General features: G+C 37.1%; 4 protein-coding genes across 4 annotated transcripts; 2 read left to right on the top strand and 2 right to left on the bottom strand.

Annotated features, from left to right (window-relative positions):
* Positions 1-428: 428 nt before the first annotated feature.
* LOC9321179 (topless-related protein 4) lies at positions 429-8,447 on the top strand. Its single transcript, XM_021031330.1, has 26 exons — positions 429-491; positions 719-860; positions 1,112-1,291; positions 1,430-1,543; positions 1,652-1,810; positions 1,895-2,069; positions 2,156-2,276; positions 2,783-2,904; positions 2,991-3,159; positions 3,309-3,418; positions 3,684-3,753; positions 3,880-3,953; positions 4,304-4,399; positions 4,473-4,568; positions 4,957-5,084; positions 5,179-5,413; positions 5,493-5,657; positions 5,749-5,847; positions 6,055-6,198; positions 6,514-6,624; positions 6,710-6,889; positions 6,965-7,093; positions 7,189-7,284; positions 7,411-7,599; positions 7,707-7,873; positions 7,950-8,447. Exons 2-26 carry the CDS (start codon positions 781-783, stop codon positions 8,143-8,145), a joined length of 3,405 nt encoding a protein of 1,134 aa, XP_020886989.1. The 5' UTR covers positions 429-491; positions 719-780; the 3' UTR covers positions 8,146-8,447.
* Positions 8,448-8,841: 394 nt separating this feature from the next.
* Positions 8,842-10,988, bottom strand: LOC110229983 (probable lipid desaturase ADS3.2, chloroplastic). Its single transcript, XM_021031331.1, is given in 6 exon segments — positions 8,842-9,437; positions 9,508-9,614; positions 9,822-9,962; positions 10,202-10,342; positions 10,448-10,687; positions 10,690-10,988. Coding segments are annotated over 6 exon segments (1,086 nt in total). The 5' UTR covers positions 10,951-10,988; the 3' UTR covers positions 8,842-9,241.
* A 1,823-nt stretch (positions 10,989-12,811) lies between these two features.
* LOC9319034 lies at positions 12,812-14,295 on the top strand. The gene has a single exon (XM_002885066.2). The coding sequence runs from the start codon at positions 13,708-13,710 to the stop codon at positions 14,215-14,217; it is 510 nt and encodes a 169-aa protein (XP_002885112.1). The 5' UTR covers positions 12,812-13,707; the 3' UTR covers positions 14,218-14,295.
* On the bottom strand, positions 14,219-16,820 carry LOC9321178 (palmitoyl-monogalactosyldiacylglycerol delta-7 desaturase, chloroplastic). The gene is made up of 5 exons (XM_021031402.1): positions 15,818-16,820; positions 15,594-15,734; positions 15,343-15,483; positions 14,718-14,824; positions 14,219-14,627 (listed from the first exon to the last, which is right to left on the bottom strand). Exons 1-5 carry the CDS (start codon positions 16,340-16,342, stop codon positions 14,426-14,428), a joined length of 1,116 nt encoding a protein of 371 aa, XP_020887061.1. The 5' UTR covers positions 16,343-16,820; the 3' UTR covers positions 14,219-14,425.

Here is a 16,820-nt window from a genome sequence, read left to right as displayed (position 1 = left end):
TTTTGAGTTTGTTCCACAAAGATTGATTTTCTAGATTTTTTTTTATTTTTAATTAATTAATTTTAGTAAATCGTAGATTTCAAGGCGTAATGATTAACTGTTTCAGATTACTATTGGTTCATAGTTTATTAAAAAATATTTAATAAAAGTAAATAATTAAACAATGATTATTTCTTAAGAAATGTGAAATGTCTAGAAAATCAATCTTACTCAAAGCTTTTTGAGTAAATTCCTATCTACAAAATACACGCTTCTATTAAAAAAATAGACGCCCAACGACCACACAAACAAAAAACAATTTAATTAAATCATAAAAAATGAAAAAGCAATAAATCCAAAAAAAAAGGAAACTCCGAAAACGAGACAGCATCAGAAAATAATCACCATAAATAGCCCCCACGTCTCTCTCTCTCTTCTCCGAAGTCTTCTTCTTCTTCTTCCTTCTCTCTGCTTCGTCGTCTCTCTCCTTCTTCAAAGTCAAAATTCAACAGGTATAATTATAAAATAAAAAAACTTTCCTTTTTTCTTTATTCTTTCTTCTCGGGAGCCTCTCTCTCTCGTATATTCTCGCACGTGCACATCTCGTGCCACCTAAGGGATTCGTCTTTCGAATTCGATCGATTTCGTTTTTTTTTAGATCTGTTTTCCTTTTTTGGGGTGTGAAGATGTTTGTATTATAAACCCTAATTCTCTCTTGAATGTTTTTTTGTGTTGAAAGTTGTTTCATGAGTGGTATTGTGATCGATTTGGAGAGCAGCAATAAGAAGAACAAGAGAGGATATGTCGTCACTCAGCAGAGAACTCGTGTTTTTGATACTTCAGTTTCTCGATGAAGAGAAATTCAAAGACACTGTTCACAGGTTTAATTAACCCCTTTTCAATTTTTATTCCTGTAATATATAGAATTGTTTAATTGCGGTCCCTCTTTGTTTGATTGTCGGGATTAGAGTAGAATTAATTTATCATCTGTTGTGAATCAATGTGTGTTGTCAAGTTTTGATTTTTCTCTCAAAAGATGGGTTCTTTTGAATGTAGTAATTTAGAGGCAGTACAATTTTGGTTTTTTTTTTATATGCATGACTAATTTGCTTGTGTGTGATTTCTCTACTAGGTTGGAGAAGGAGTCTGGTTTTTTCTTCAATATGAGGTACTTTGAAGATAGTGTAACAGCTGGTGAATGGGATGATGTAGAGAAGTACCTTTCTGGATTCACTAAAGTTGATGATAATAGATACTCCATGAAGATATTTTTCGAGATTCGGAAGCAGAAATACCTTGAAGCACTTGACAAGTAAGTTTCTTTCGTTTCTATATTAATGAGGAAAGTTCCTCAGTTGTGTTGTTGAGTTATTATTGACTTGAAGTGAGAAGAGAAGTGGATTTGAGTATTCATATATTTTCCCATCTGTTTCTTCTTTTGTTTTTCTAGGAAAGATCATGCCAAAGCGGTTGAAATTCTTGTTAAGGAGTTAAAAGTGTTCTCCACATTCAACGAAGAGCTTTTTAAGGAGATTACCATGCTTTTAACTTTAACAAACTTCAGGTAGATTCTTTACTTTCTGAGCCCTTGTAGTTTGGTTTCATTGACCACTGGATTATTCAAAACCATGCGCTTCTCATGTTGATGTTTCATTTACTGCAAATATTCAAGGGAAAATGAGCAGCTTTCCAAGTATGGAGATACTAAGTCCGCAAGAGGTATCATGCTGGGGGAACTTAAAAAACTGATTGAGGCAAATCCTCTCTTCCGAGACAAACTTCAGTTTCCCAGTTTGAAGAATTCAAGATTGAGAACCTTAATTAATCAAAGGTAAAAGCTTTATTTTTTATTGCTTCTCTCCCGTTTTTCTATTGGGGGAACAACTAACTGACCATTACTTCTGCTAAATCGTAGTTTGAACTGGCAGCATCAGCTTTGCAAGAACCCAAGGCCTAACCCGGATATTAAAACACTCTTTGTTGACCATACGTGTGGGCATCCAAATGGTGCACACACTCCCCCTACAACTAATCATTTAATGGGTTCAGTCCCTAAAGTTGGAGGCTTCCCACCATTAGGTGCTCATGGCGTAAGTTGTTCTAAGATTACAGCTTCTGTTGGATTAGTTTTTAGTACATGAATTTAACTTTGCTAGTCTATATGCTCTTTGTTCAGCCATTTCAGCCAACACCAGCTCCTCTTACAACATCTCTTGCAGGATGGATGCCTAATCCATCGGTACCACACCCTACTGTTTCCGCTGGGCCTATCGGCTTAGGTGCCCCCAACAGTGCTGGTAATGTTGTCCGACTAATTTTATTTTCTGATTTGTATGTGTTGGAGATTTAGTTTACTATTAGCTATATGGTTATGTAAGGTACCATCCCTTGTTTAGATCACCATTAGTTTGATGGTTATCTGTGCTTCTTGGACTGACTGAACTGCCTGAAATGATATAAAGTGATTTAGTGAGTCACATTTTTCAAAGCTGTAGTGGTAAACTGCTCTCTTTTCTTTTTACGGACTAAAATATTTTTTAGTGGTAAACTGTCTCTATGGTGGATAAGAGAGAGAAACATATGCTCATATGTGCCGTTTTGGTTAATTTCACAATACTCTTGTTTATAGATAATAGATAGAGAAGCAAACTTTTAATTTAATGTCAGATAACCTTGAAGTGCTGTCTTATGTCTGAAATTTTTATTTATTGCCAGTTTTTTAGTCCTTACCGTGGAGATCTGTTTGGATGTGTACCAATTACATAGCTTATCATAATCTATATTCATCATTTCTTCCTTGCAGTGTCTATGTTAAAGCGTGAGCGTCCCAGGAGTCCTCCAACTAATAGCCTATCAATGGATTATCAGACGGCAGATTCTGAAAGTGTGTTGAAGAGACCCAGACCTTTTGGTATATCAGATGGGGTATTAACGGCTGCTTGTTCGTTTTTCAGCTTAAGTTCTCATCTTTAATTTCTTAGAAGTCACATTATTCTTTGAACATTTTGCAGGTTAATAATCTTCCAGTCAATGTCTTGCCAGTCACATATCCAGGGCAAAGCCATTCTCATGCAACTTATTCTACTGATGACTTGCCCAAAAATGTTAGCAGGATTTTGAGTCAGGGTTCTGCCATTAAGAGCATGGATTTTCATCCAGTACAGCAAACTATGCTCCTTGGTTGGTTTTCTCATCTGAAGCACACATCATTCTTCTTATTTATTTTGGTTTATGCCAGAGAAACCTGCAAAACTTGTATCAGACAGCATAATTTTCATCTTCTCAGTACAATCTGCTTACTTTATATTTGATTTACATTTGTTTCCTAGTTGGCACCAATCTTGGTGATATCGCAATATGGGAGGTGAGTAGCAGGGAGAAGCTCGTGTCTAGAAGCTTTAAAGTTTGGGATCTTGCTACTTGCACTGTGAATCTTCAGGTATATTTCCTCTTTTTATTGATCTACTGTAACAGTTAAAAGAGAAATTGAGTGGGAGATGTGTTCTTAGTTAGTTAAAACTATACAGAAGATTTTCTTCTCTTTCTAGTGAGGAACATATCAAGGTTAATAGCTAGTTATCTGAGATAGATAACTCATAAAAGCTTTCAATATTGCCATGTAAAATATCAAGGACATCTTTTCCTTTTGCTGACCTTGTCTGATTTTGACCACTCTCCCTTTTCCATTTTCTCTTGTTCATTAGGCTTCACTTGCTAGCGAGTATACTGCAGCAGTAAACCGAGTTGTTTGGAGTCCTGATGGAGGGCTACTGGGTAAGCCTTTCTATGATCTTGTGGTCGTATTGTTAGTCAAGTATTTGTGTCCCTCATGGGCTGAGGCTGGTCGTCGTATAAATTTTATGGCAAATCAAGTGTCGTAACGTCTACTTCGTATTTCAGGTGTCGCATATTCCAAGCATATTGTGCATATATATTCATATCATGGTGGCGAAGATTTGCGGAATCATCTAGAGGTTTGTCTCTTAGTCACGACCTTATATTTGATACGGGGTTTCACCAACTTCTGTCTCTTTTCCTATTAGGTTATCATTCCGCTTATGTTTTTTTATTGTGATATTCATTGTTATATGTGGATATAGGCATGGAATCTGTTCAATGGAACAATTTATATTAAAAAAATATATATTTTCTGTAGGATTCTGATAGTATTGTTTTTTTCCGTTTGGGTCCCTATTTGTTTTAATCACCGAGCAGCATTCTTGGATCTTTGAATATATGTTTTTATCACCATTCAGCATTCTTAAATCTTTGAAACAGCTGGGTTCCCAACACGCTGATGTTTGTTTTTTGTTTACCATTACAGATTGATGCTCATGCTGGTAATGTCAATGATCTTGCTTTCTCCCAACCAAACCAGCAATTATGTGTTGTGACTTGTGGAGAAGACAAGACAATCAAGGTTTGCATCTTTCCGTATGTTAATACATTTGTATAATTAGACCATCCTGCTTATATAATTACTCTCTATACAGGTTTGGGATGCTGTTACCGGAAATAAACTGCACACTTTTGAAGGTCATGAGGCACCTGTTTATTCTGTGTGCCCACACCAGAAAGAGAATATTCAGGTAGAGTAGAATGCATAAAGTGTCTCTTGTTCTTTATTCTAAGGCATTCCATAAGATGAAATCTCGTATTACCAAGTGTCTATTTGGTGTTCTCTGCTCAATTAGAATTCATAATCTCTCGCACTTCCATCTTTTGCCAAGTTTATGTTATATACAGAGATACAAATAACATGAACTGATGCTAATAGAAGCATCTGCAGCACATTCTCTCTGTCTTCAAAATTTAAGCTTGAAACTCGTTTCTTATGATATTTCAAGTGTATTGCTATATATGATGTGAGCAGTTTTATGTTTCTTGCTCTACATTTATAGTCTGTGCAAGCTTTTTCACTTTTGCTCTCTTTGGTCATTGAGATAGTTATAATTGGGGATTTTTTCTTTCTGTCAGTTCATATTCTCAACTGCTGTTGATGGGAAAATAAAGGCTTGGTTATATGACAACATGGGTTCTAGAGTAGATTATGATGCCCCCGGTCGATCTTGCACGGCAATGGCATATTGTGCTGACGGGACTAGGTAAATGATTCTCATGCTGTAATATTATATTCTTGTTATGCTATACTTATCCTTCCTTTTGTTCATATCTTTTTTATCTTCTCGTTTGTTGTAGATTATTCTCTTGTGGTACTAGTAAGGAGGGGGAATCATTCATTGTTGAATGGAATGAAAGTGAAGGAGCTGTGAAGCGGACTTATCTTGGACTTGGGAAACGTTCTGCGGGGGTTGTCCAGTTCGATACCATGAAGAATAAATTTTTGGTAGCTGGTGATGAGTTCCAAGTCAAATTTTGGGATATGGATAGTGTTGATCTCTTGAGTTCAACGGCTGCAGAAGGGGGTTTGCCGGTAAGGGTCTATTTCTCTCTCAATTACTGTTTCTCTAGTTGACATTTGAAAGAATTGGTTGCTAACTTAATATCAATAGTCTTCCCCTTGCTTAAGGATCAATAAAGAAGGAACTCTGCTGGCTGTCTCAACTACTGATAATGGAATTAAGATACTAGCGAATGCTGAAGGTTCCAGAATTTTGCACTCCATGGCAAACCGTCGACTTGACAGTTCTAGAGCTCCTCCTGGGTCAGTTGCTAAGGTAAACCACTTGTCATCATATCTTACTTATTCTGCTCTCTCTGGGTGCTATTTCAGAAAAAACAAATTTGAATGCATGATTTTGTTTTTAGGGTCCTATTGTTGGCACATTTGGCACTTCAAGTTCAAGCACTGGAATGAGTCTATCAATGGCTGAAAGAAGTGGACCAGTGGCATCTGTTACTGGATTGGTAATCCCACCTGTTAAATGTTTTAAGATATTTTTGTTTGGTTAGATATCCTCATAATATGTCACCGTAGAAAATGTCCACTTCGTTTCTTTAGCGAAGCTGACTGAGATCAAAGCATAACTGTTCAGTTCATTCAAACGCTTCAAAGGCAAACACTGGCGCTTTACTGAATTCCTGCTAAGTTTATTCATAATTTTTTGGTTTTAGAATGGAGATAATCGCAGTCTGCCAGATGTCAAACCACGAATCGCTGATGAGGCAGAGAAATCAAAGACTTGGAAGCTGACAGAGATCAGCGAACGTTCCCAGCTTCGTACTCTGCGGCTTCCAGACACCCTGCTACCAGCAAGAGTATGTATCCAATCTATTTCAAACATGTTGTCATTTTGTTCCAGCTAGGATGCGTTGCAGACCTTTCCTTAAAAGAATGATAGCCGATCCCGTCCCACCCATTAGAGCTAAAATACTCCCTGTTATTATATTTGGAATTCTATGATTAAATAGAAAGTTTTCATTACTGGTAGTTCAAATGAAAATTATCTAATATTTTGGATATTCTGAATATCTAATATTTAGTTTCCTTTGCGTAATAAAACTTATTTCTGGAGGCCTTCGTTTGACTCTCTTCTTATCTTGGTCATGATGTCATCTTATTTCTCGATGCAGGTTGTTAAGTTGATATATACAAATTCTGGAGGTGCTGTATTAGCATTAGCAGAAAATGCTGCACATAAACTATGGAAATGGCAAAAGAGTGAGCGGAATCTTTTGGGAAAGGTACACAGTAACCGTTGATACAACATCTAATGGTGTTTTTGAAACTCAATTGTTATAGCTTCTTATATGGTTTTTGTTTGTTTAGGCAAATAGCAATGTCCCACCACAGCTTTGGCAGCCATCTAGTGGAGTATTAATGACAAATGACACACGCGAGGGAAACAAAGAGGATGTAGTTCCATGTTTTGCACTCTCAAAAAATGATTCTTATGTCATGTCAGCCTCAGGAGGAAAAATTTCCTTGTTCAACATGATGACTTTTAAGGTCCCTCCATGTCCTACTCACGTCTATTCATCTGCTTGGCTTCAAACTCTTGTTTGCTCACTTTTTTTTTTTCAGACGATGACGACATTCATGGCGCCTCCTCCAGCAGCGACTTCCCTTGCCTTCCATCCTCAAGACAATAATATTATTGCTATCGGAATGGATGACTCGTCTATTCAAATCTACAATGTCAGAGTCGATGAGGTATCCCAGCTCAACTGAAAGTGTCAAAAAGACTTGTTAGTTTTTCATAGAAACAAATATTCAAAACAGCTTTTGGATGGTAATGAATTATGCAGGTTAAAAGTAAATTGAAAGGTCATCAGAAGAGAGTGACTGGATTAGCATTCTCAAACGTTCTAAATGTTCTTGTTTCCTCTGGTGCTGATTCTCAGGTATGCTTATATGCTGCATTGGCTGTGATATATTCTCGCTCCAATAATGTTCAAAAAAAAGATCTTGCCACTGCTTTCATCTGCGGTGTTATCAGTTTCCTAATGTAAATGGTTTTATCTGTATAGCTTTGTGTATGGAGCATGGATGGATGGGAAAAGCAAGCTAGCAAACAGATACAAATCCCAAGCGGGCATTCGCCAAACCCACTTGCTCATACACGCGTTCAGTTCCATCAGGACCAGACACATGTGCTTGTTGTCCATGCCAGCCAGTTAGCCATATACGAGGCTCCTAAATTAGAGAGCATGAAGCAGGTCTGCTGCTAAAATGTCTTATAGAGCATTACATTAAATGTTTTGTCTTTGTCCTTGAATGCCTGATCTATCAATGTCCTGATCTGTTTCTTCCTCTCTTTGTTCAGTGGATACCGAAGGAGTCAAGTGGTTCAGTCACAGATGCTGTATATTCATGTGATAGCCAGTCAATATATGCAGCCTTTGATGATGGAAGTGTGAGTATCTTGACGGCAACAACATTGCAACTGAAGTGCCGCATTGGTCCCAATTCATATTTGCCTTCAAACCCGAGGTAATAACCCTCTGCTATATTTCAACGTTTGCCAGTTTTAAGACCAACACAAGTAACATCTTTTCTTTTTGAACAGCTCGAGAGTATATCCAGCCACAATCGCAGCACATCCATCTGAACCAAACCAATTTGCAGTTGGGCTAACCGATGGTGGGGTCCACGTGATCGAACCGCCAGGTCCAGAGGGGAAGTGGGGAATGTCCCCACCACCAGAAAACGGCGCAGGGCCAAGCGTCTCCTCAGCACCCGGGTCAGATCAACAACAGAGGTGAGGTCTGGTCTGTTCACCCAGCTCGCACCATGCAGCCTCCCAAGTTATTAGTGTACTCTTTGAGAGGAGAGCTCTGAGATTGTAGGTTTTTATATTCTTACTCAATTCATAGTAGGTGAAAGGTGAAGCAGCAGTTTCTTCCATTAATTCTAGTGTTTTACTAAATGGTTTCATTTGAGATTCCCTTACTACTACCATTATAGAGTTCCCCTCCCTACAGTTTATTTTTATCTAGATTTCAAGGTTTGTAGATAAAAGATTGATTAGCCAATTCAGATAATGTTTAGAAAGTCTTTGTGTTTCTAAAGGCACACCCATCACAGAGCTCTGTTTACTTAAGAATTAGGGATTCCTGGAGAGAAATATTGAAGGTCTTGAACAAAAATAGAGGCAAGGATTTAAGGACAGCCCAAAGCCATTCTCTTCTTTTCAGATTCGGTGGGTAACTTAACGTTAGTGGCCAAACCAAAAGCTTCAAGAAATCTAATGAGTGCCAAGTTATGTCGAGCTGCCACCACGGATCATCCTTGTGAGCGACAGTTAAGTAGAAACTTAAGATATTAGGGAACGAAACGACAATCTGAATTACCACATAATCAGAAAGTAATCAGAAAGTAAAATTTCCTCAAGATAGAATGCAATAAGATTTACAAACAAAGCATAGGAAAAGTTTTGTGAGTTGCAATAGATGTTAAAATTCAGTCCAAATCAAAATTAAAATGGACTATATAACCTTGAAACGAAGAAGAGATCATCATAGGAATGAACTTCAATAAATAGCCACAATTCCTCAATTTTGTAGCAATCCATTTCTAGAGAAATAACAACATCATGGAACTAGAAGCTATGAATGAGATGTGATTAATATACCAGCTAATTTCAACTTTCAAGTGCTAGCTACTTTCTTGAAATTGTATATCAACTACAGAGTTGAAATGTTATGTAGAAGATACATATAGTTTACATGCAATTCAGATAATGTTAAGAAAGTCTTGGTATTCTTGAAAATGACGAATCTCTAGTGACTGGAAAGAAATAGGGATGTGGAGATGCAGGAGGAGCAGAGTTTGAGAATACTATTAAAGGAAAAGTAAAGATCAGACCAAAGCCATTCTCTTTTTCTGAGATTCAGTAGGTAACTTTACGTTGGTGGCCAAACCAATAGCTTCAAGAAACCTAATGAGATACCAAGTAACGTCGAGCTGCCACCACTCGAGTCCATGCCTGGCCGAGAACTCGAACGCATGATGATTGTTATGCCATCCCTCGCCATGTGTTATCATGGCTACCCACCTAATTCATCACCAATTTATAACTATTTGGTCAGATTACAAATATATAGATATATATATATGCACAGTACCAATTGTTTTTGGAGAAGTCAGGGGTGTTCCAAGCTCGTGTTCCCCATACATGGCAAACTGAGTTCACTAGAAAAGTCGTGTGGAATCGAACCACAGTTGCAACACCCTGCCATCGCCAATATTCTCTCATAATTATACTTTTACCTTAATTTGTTTTCTTTTGCTATGATAAATGCCATTTTTATTTGAAATATCTACTGTGGTCCGACTTGAACCATGACACTAGTCTAAAAAATATTATCGTGGAATAGAATATAATGTATAGCATAAAAATTTCAATGAAATGAAGACAAGGGATGGTATGCGTCCTTACAATTCCCCAGACAAGGAAGGGCATGCCTCCACAAAAATAGAAGAGAAGGGCATAAGCCATCATATGCAAAAGGACCGTTCGTTGAAGGAACCTATAGAAGGGCTGCCTCACAAGGTCATCTACATTCTCATGTCCACCACACTGCAATCGGATGGTTTATTCAGGGTTAGGTCTGTCCCGCTCATACAGGACCATTCCTATCAGGGCCACAAGGACTGCTGGTGCCGGACTTCCGGACCAGTCCACTACATCTTAATTCATGCCTATTTGAACTTTTCCGACAATATCAAGTTCTGATCTATGAGTTCGTTCCTCATAGAATTACAGTTACTGATCAATAAGAAATAAATTGGGTATTTAACAACTGAAAATTCTATTACCTTCTTGAGGATAGAACTGGTATCAAAGATCCAAGTAATATGACTAAACCAAAACCCTTGAGTAGGGCTGTGTGGGTCACGTTGTGTGTCACAATGCTTATGATGGTACCGATGGTTGCTCACCCACTCTATTGGATCTCCCTGCGCACACAATTTAGAAGTTACGAATAAAATATATATACATACTCCTCTGAACATATATTCATATCAAACAATCATATCGTGTTAATACATATAAAGCCAAACCTGAAAAGCCATAAGGCCACCATAAGCGAAGATATACTCAAGCCATTTTGGCAGATCGAAACTTCGGTGAGAAAGGTTTCTATGATAAGACAAGGTGATGCAGATTCCATTGATGTAAAAGAGCCAAGGTAAAACCCGAAAAGCCTCCCAACTGAAGTAAAATGGAGCCAAGAGGCTCAGCAAATGAGCCCCACCGACAAAGACTAACTTTCCCACGTCCCAAGAAGTCCAACTCCGATCCTTTCCCAAAATGCCCTCTTCTTTCTCATGATCACCACCTCAACCTCCGACAAGGGTATTCTCCAGGAGCTCTTGACCTGATCCGGTGCATCATGAGCTGCCACGAACGTGTTTTTCCTGTGAGCCACGGATCCTCCTCGTTTGGACAAAAAAGAGTTTGTAGAGTTATGTGTGAACAAGGCATTGCCATTACTGGGGTTATGCTGTTTAACAGATGGTGATAAAAGAGATAGCGGTTTGAGAGTTGTTGATAGAGACAACATGGCTTTAGGTTGTTAAAGTTGATGCCTTTGCATGCATATTATTATATAATATATAGCAGTTTATTAACATGTGTGGTCCAATTGTTTTTTTTTTTCACAAAGATTGGATTAAATATAACATTAATAGGTGATTTGCTTAATTATGAGATTTTTTTCTTTCATTCCTCTCAAAACTGAAAATTGAACTACTTAGACCATGTACATAGCTGATATATTTAGAGTATCAGAATCCCATAAATAAATTTTTATTAGATGAGATAATACATTGGGGTCTGATCAGTATCAGTGCAGTGATACTTCTGATACCCAGTATCGGATGATGTGGCGGTTCCTGATTCGTGCTGGGAAACGCGTTTTTCCCTGAAAAAAAAAAAATCATTCTCGTTTTCCCGATTCTTCCGGATTATTTTTATCATCATGTTTTTTTATATATTTTTTTTGAATTTTATGTTTTTTTGCTTAAGTATATTCTACGTTTTTTTTAATTGTAATATTACCTTTTGTAATTCTATGTTTTTATATATTTATTTTCGATTTTTGCAGATAATTCTTTTTTTTATAATACTTAAACCGGTCTTACCAATGAAAATATATTTAGTATGAGTATCATAAAAAATCTCAAAGAATAAACAAATATTATAAATAATACTAAAAATTGTTAATGATACTTTATGAGTATCACTTATGTGCATGCTCTTACTTTCAAAACAAAACATCTCTTTACCATACCAGAGATTAGAGAATGATTAGCATATCCATGTAGTTTTGGCTTTTTGCCATAACTTTTCATATTCCATTCATCACTAATTGTACTATTTTTTGGTGTTTTTGCAAAACCATTTGCAGCAAAGGAAAAACAGATTAGTTGTGGTGACTGATGGCAGCTGAGCTTCAAGATTCAATAATGACCAAAATCCAAAAATGTATAGTACAAACTAGCACGTAGTGTTTCTGGCTGCCAAAATACACAAATACGAACCAATAAGAGATCGACACAAAACCATTTGAAGCAAAGGAAAAACAGATTAGTTGTGGTGACTGATGGCAGCTGAGCTTCAAGATTCAATAATGACCAAAATTCAAAAATGTATAGTACAAACTAGCACGTAGTGTTTCTGGCTGCCAAAATACACAAATACGAACCAATAAGAGATCGACACAAAACCATTTGAAGCAAAGGAAAACCAGATTAGTTGTGGTGACTGATGGCAGCTGAGCTTCAAGTACATTCAATAATGACCATAATCCAAAAATGTATAGTACAAACTTGCACGTAGTGTTTCTGGCTGCCAAAATACACAAATACGAACCAATAAGAGATCGACACAACACAAGCGTCAAGTACCAGTAGTTAGTTCCGTAGTCAGGCAAATATTAATGGTGGAGAGCGGGTAACCGAAAAAGAATTCAACTATCAACTAAAAATTGGCGATAACGTAAATGGTTTTGATAATTACACCTCCCTTTGAATCCATGCCACTCAAAATAAAACCGAAATTTAAAACTACTATCATCCATGTCAATATACTTGTGTTTTTGTCGTTTGATAACAAAGTTTCTTAGACCCAAACCACATTATAACGGATTTATGCAAACTCCTAAGTTTAAATTTTATTTGTTATCGTTACATGATATATGGAGAAAAACATTTCTATTCTCATAATTTTATACTACTTTCTTACAAATAATAGAAGTGACCGGAAAATCATAGGAGACTTCTTCTTATTAATTAAAAGAAATGATTGGAAAATTCAGGACCACTTTTTAACGAATACGTATAAAAGTTACCGGAAATAGGTTTTAACGTTATTACCCAAAAAAGTGATCGAAAAGTGGTTGAGAATCTCGTCAGATGAGAGGTTGCATGCTACTCAAGTGCATGTATCGCTGAGAACTTTGAATCGTATAACACGATTATTTGTTAGCTTATCTCCCATTATTATTAGAATATTAAAATCTTTTACATCGAGAATTTGAAACATTTGATTCTTAATTAGTATATACAAGGTTTATAATCCTTTCTACTAATCATCAGTTGGTTTTGAATTGAAAAATCTATAGTTCCTACTTCCTAATATAGTATTTAAGTCCAAAGTTGATTCCACATACATTTTCTCACAAAATAGTTTTCCACATACTAAGTGATCCGTCTTGTTTTAATATTTTCGTTATGATTGTATTTTTAGTTTCCGTTCTTATTCTGAAGAGACCTATTAAAATGTTCTAAATGTCTCGCATCGAAAATTGATTAGCGTTCTCTTCTATTTTCCGGTCAATCCGACGATTTAGTATTAGCAAAAAAAAAAAAAAAATGGTAATCAACCCTAAATTCCAAATCGAGAGGTGACGTGAAGGACTACGTAGTGATATTAAGCATAGAAATACGACCGAAGCAGGCGACACATGTGGGACAGTGGGAGAAAGTAATGGTGAGACTAGTCATGAACTGAGTCTGGGCCGAGACTACTCAATAAATAGGCCCACAAACAAATTTTGAACCGACTGATAAAAATGTGACAGCTTAAACAATGGCAATTTTGTTAGGTTAGCAAAAATTAAATCTTTCATTTTTAGCATATGTAACCATTTGTTTGTTTGTGGCAGAATAAAAACCGTTAGTTAGTTTGCTTTCATTTGAGAAAATAAAAGAAAATTTTAACAGCTTCTGTTTCAAGTAAGCTATGATACTTAACATATATTTATGAGAGAGGAAAAAACACGAACGATCGAGAACACATACATAACAACAACAAAAAGATGGATCTTAACAACAACAACAGCAACATTTTCAAAACCCTAGCTCGGTGGTGTCTTCTTCTACAAGCCTTCATGATCTCGTCCAAGACCGTGGCTCTGAAGGAACCTGACTACGTAAACATGAACATAACAATCCGTAACGCAATGACAGGATTACTCCGACCGGAAATTGTTTACCGATGCCAGTCTAAACACAAAGACTATGGTTGGCATCGATCTACAAAGCCAGGAATCCAATTTTCATTCCCAATCATCCTCATAAAAGGCGAAAACAAAATACCGGCGATTCACATCTGCGAATTCCGGTCCGTCTTAGGAACGGCTACACTCGTGATCCAAAACACCCATCTGGACGCCGAGATGTGCCCTAGATCGTCGTGTGCTCACGAGGCAACCCCGAAAGGAATTGTGTTTAGAGGCCTTGAATGGGATTTCAGAACCGTATTTCCTAAACTCAAACCAGTTGAGTATCTAGAATTGCCGTGGACACCTTGGCCAAACAGAACATGAATTTTTTGTCATCATTTTTTTCCTTTTGTATTGAATGTAATTATAGATATTTAAAATCCATAATCAGTTTGTCACATACAATCTCTTGCACAGATATATACCTTTATGTAAACACAAAAAAAAAGCAGCACAAAATCCTTTTTAAAACCTTCATAGCTTCAATCGTAGCGACAGTTGCGATTTGGTCATAACCACCTACTTTTCAAGATCAGTCGCTGGTCAATGCCATTCTTTGTTTCTGAGCTTCCGATGGGAGCTTCACATCGGTTGCTAAACCGATGGCTTGAAGAAACCTAACGACGTACCAAGTCATATCAAGTTGCCACCATTCTAAGCCGTGTCGAGCTGAGAACTCAAAAGCATGATGATTGTTGTGCCATCCTTCCCCGAATGCTAGAGCTGCTACCCACCTGAAAAGTTATAAATTCAGAGTTTCTTTTAGTACAATTATATCTTAAGATGGATCGAGTGATTAATGAGTGATCGATGAAGAGTTTTACCAGTTGTTCTTAGACAAATCGCCGGTGTTCCATGCTTGTTTTCCCCATACATGACAAGCTGAGTTCACTAGCCAAGTTATATGATATACCCATACTATTCTTACACCCTGCAAAACCCAAAAAAAAAAGGATTAGAGACGCTACGAAAATCAGAAACTGTGGCTCTATGGAAGTGTTAGAGTAATTAAAATCAAGTTTCTTCTGCCTTTTTTTCTTCCTTTCGTTCCGTTTACAAATTTGCTAAAAAAAATCAATGTAGTTTCACTTTTAGCATGCAAATGTTGTTTATATCAAAATACAAGCAAATAGAATTTAGTCCATTCACGAGAAGAGCATGAGCCACAAATTTTTCTTACAAGAAAGATAAGATATTTACTTGTGGTTCTGTTTTGTTTAACAAACACAACTTGTGTGCCTAAGGTCAATAATCTAAGTTGCACTAAATTACAAGAAAACGCAAGAGGGAAATCAAGTGAGAAGATTTGGCCCAGCAAATTGATAGCTACACAAAAAAAAACTGGTGGATTTATCTTGTTTTGGCCGAGCTAAAACAAATCATAATCCTAGCTAGTTCTGAAAATTAACAGTGATAGATTCAAAATGCAAGACTAGCCACAGAACATACCATTCCCCAAACGATGAATGGAAAGCCGCCCATTGCGTATAAAGCAACCGCTAGAGCCACCGGATGCAAAATGTAGGTTGTTCGAAGGAATCGATAGAATGGTTGCTTCTCCAAATCCCCAACATTATTAGGCTCTCCACACTTTAAACATCAAACACAAAACAGAGTTTTAAATCACTATAAACAATAAAGAATACACTTTTTCAGACAAATCTTAATATGAACAAAAAAAAGAAGAAGCAAATCGTTACCCTTTGGGTGATTGTATTGGTATCAAACATCCAATTCATATGACTGAACCAAAACCCATCAAGTGGGCTATGAGGATCTCTGTCAGAATCACAAAACTGATGATGATACCTATGTGTACTCACCCAATCAATTGGGTTTCCCTGAAGAAAACAACACACAAACATCAATTACACAATTTGGTAAAACTACACATTCAACAAAAACTACATTATCATCAAATCACCTGAAGAGCTTGAGCTCCACAATAAGCAAATAAGTACTCAAGCCATTTGGGAAGCTTGAAAGCTTTATGAGAAAGATTCCTATGGAAAGACAGAGTAATACCCAAAAGACCTGTGACAATATAAAGCCCAAAAGCAACCGAAACAGCTCTCCAATTGAACTGAAACGGAGCCAAAAGACTAAGCAAATGCATTGACAAAACCACAGCAACAGCTCCAAAATCCATCGCTTTCCATTCTCTCTCCCACCAAACTACTTTTTCCTTCTTCTTCACCAACACATCCGATAGCATTATCCTTCTGTAATCTCCCTCCGTCGCAGCAGCAGCTGTGATGACATCTCTCTTCAAACCCTTTTCAGAGAATGCAACAACGAGACTCGGAGGCTTGAAAGGAGCAAGCTTTTGGTGGTGGGTGAATGAAATTCTGGCGAAACTCAATGACGGTGTTGATGTGTTCAAAGTTCGTGGAGATAACGATGGTGAACAGAGGAAAAGGGGTTTGGGTTTTGTTAAAAGAGAAGCCATTATCGATGTGATGGCTAAGAGAAGCCAAGAGAAGAGACTTAAACCCTTACTTATATATATACTACTATATATGTTAATATGTGTGCGTGTATAAATCAGGGTCGGTCCTTTTTGTATGCTTCACAAGTCATAACAAGTAGTAGTTGTGATGACAGAGACGTGCAAGATCTCATCTTTTTTGTGGTTCACGGTCTACATTGCGGCTAGATTGAGAAAGAGAGGATAAGATGGTTCTTTAGGGATTTGGATTGCCAATTTGGGGCAGTTATCTTAAACCCGGATCTTCCCTTCAAAATGTCGAGTTTGTTTGCTGAAGAGCCCTTGTTTTTCTTGGAAATTTAACAAATCACCCCAATGTTTTTTTTTTTCAAACAATTGGGCTTAGGTTGTTCTCCTAAAATGGGCTTATTTTGGTTTTGGCCCATCTTTTTATCCATTAAAGAAAATTCCCAAGAGTGAAAAGGAAATGTTCCATAGA

This window comes from Arabidopsis lyrata, assembly GCF_000004255.2.
Source record: "Arabidopsis lyrata subsp. lyrata unplaced genomic scaffold ARALYscaffold_3, whole genome shotgun sequence".
Taxonomy (NCBI): domain Eukaryota; kingdom Viridiplantae; phylum Streptophyta; class Magnoliopsida; order Brassicales; family Brassicaceae; genus Arabidopsis; species Arabidopsis lyrata.
This window is presented reverse-complemented; position numbering and strand designations above follow the sequence as displayed.

Coding starts and splice junctions, on each gene's coding strand:
- LOC9321179 (XM_021031330.1), top strand. CDS start 781: ATGTCGTCACTCAGCAGAGAACTCGTGTTTTTGATACTTCAGTTTCTC. Junction 3,954..4,303: donor ATTTGCGGAATCATCTAGAG/GTTTGTCTCTTA, acceptor TTACCATTACAG/ATTGATGCTCATGCTGGTAA. Junction 6,199..6,513: donor ACACCCTGCTACCAGCAAGA/GTATGTATCCAA, acceptor TTCTCGATGCAG/GTTGTTAAGTTGATATATAC.
- LOC9319034 (XM_002885066.2), top strand. CDS start 13,708: ATGGATCTTAACAACAACAACAGCAACATTTTCAAAACCCTAGCTCGG.
- LOC9321178 (XM_021031402.1), bottom strand. CDS start 16,342: ATGGCTTCTCTTTTAACAAAACCCAAACCCCTTTTCCTCTGTTCACCA. Junction 15,735..15,817: donor GTGGAGCTCAAGCTCTTCAG/GTGATTTGATGA, acceptor TGTTTTCTTCAG/GGAAACCCAATTGATTGGGT. Junction 15,484..15,593: donor CCAATACAATCACCCAAAGG/GTAACGATTTGC, acceptor TGATGTTTAAAG/TGTGGAGAGCCTAATAATGT.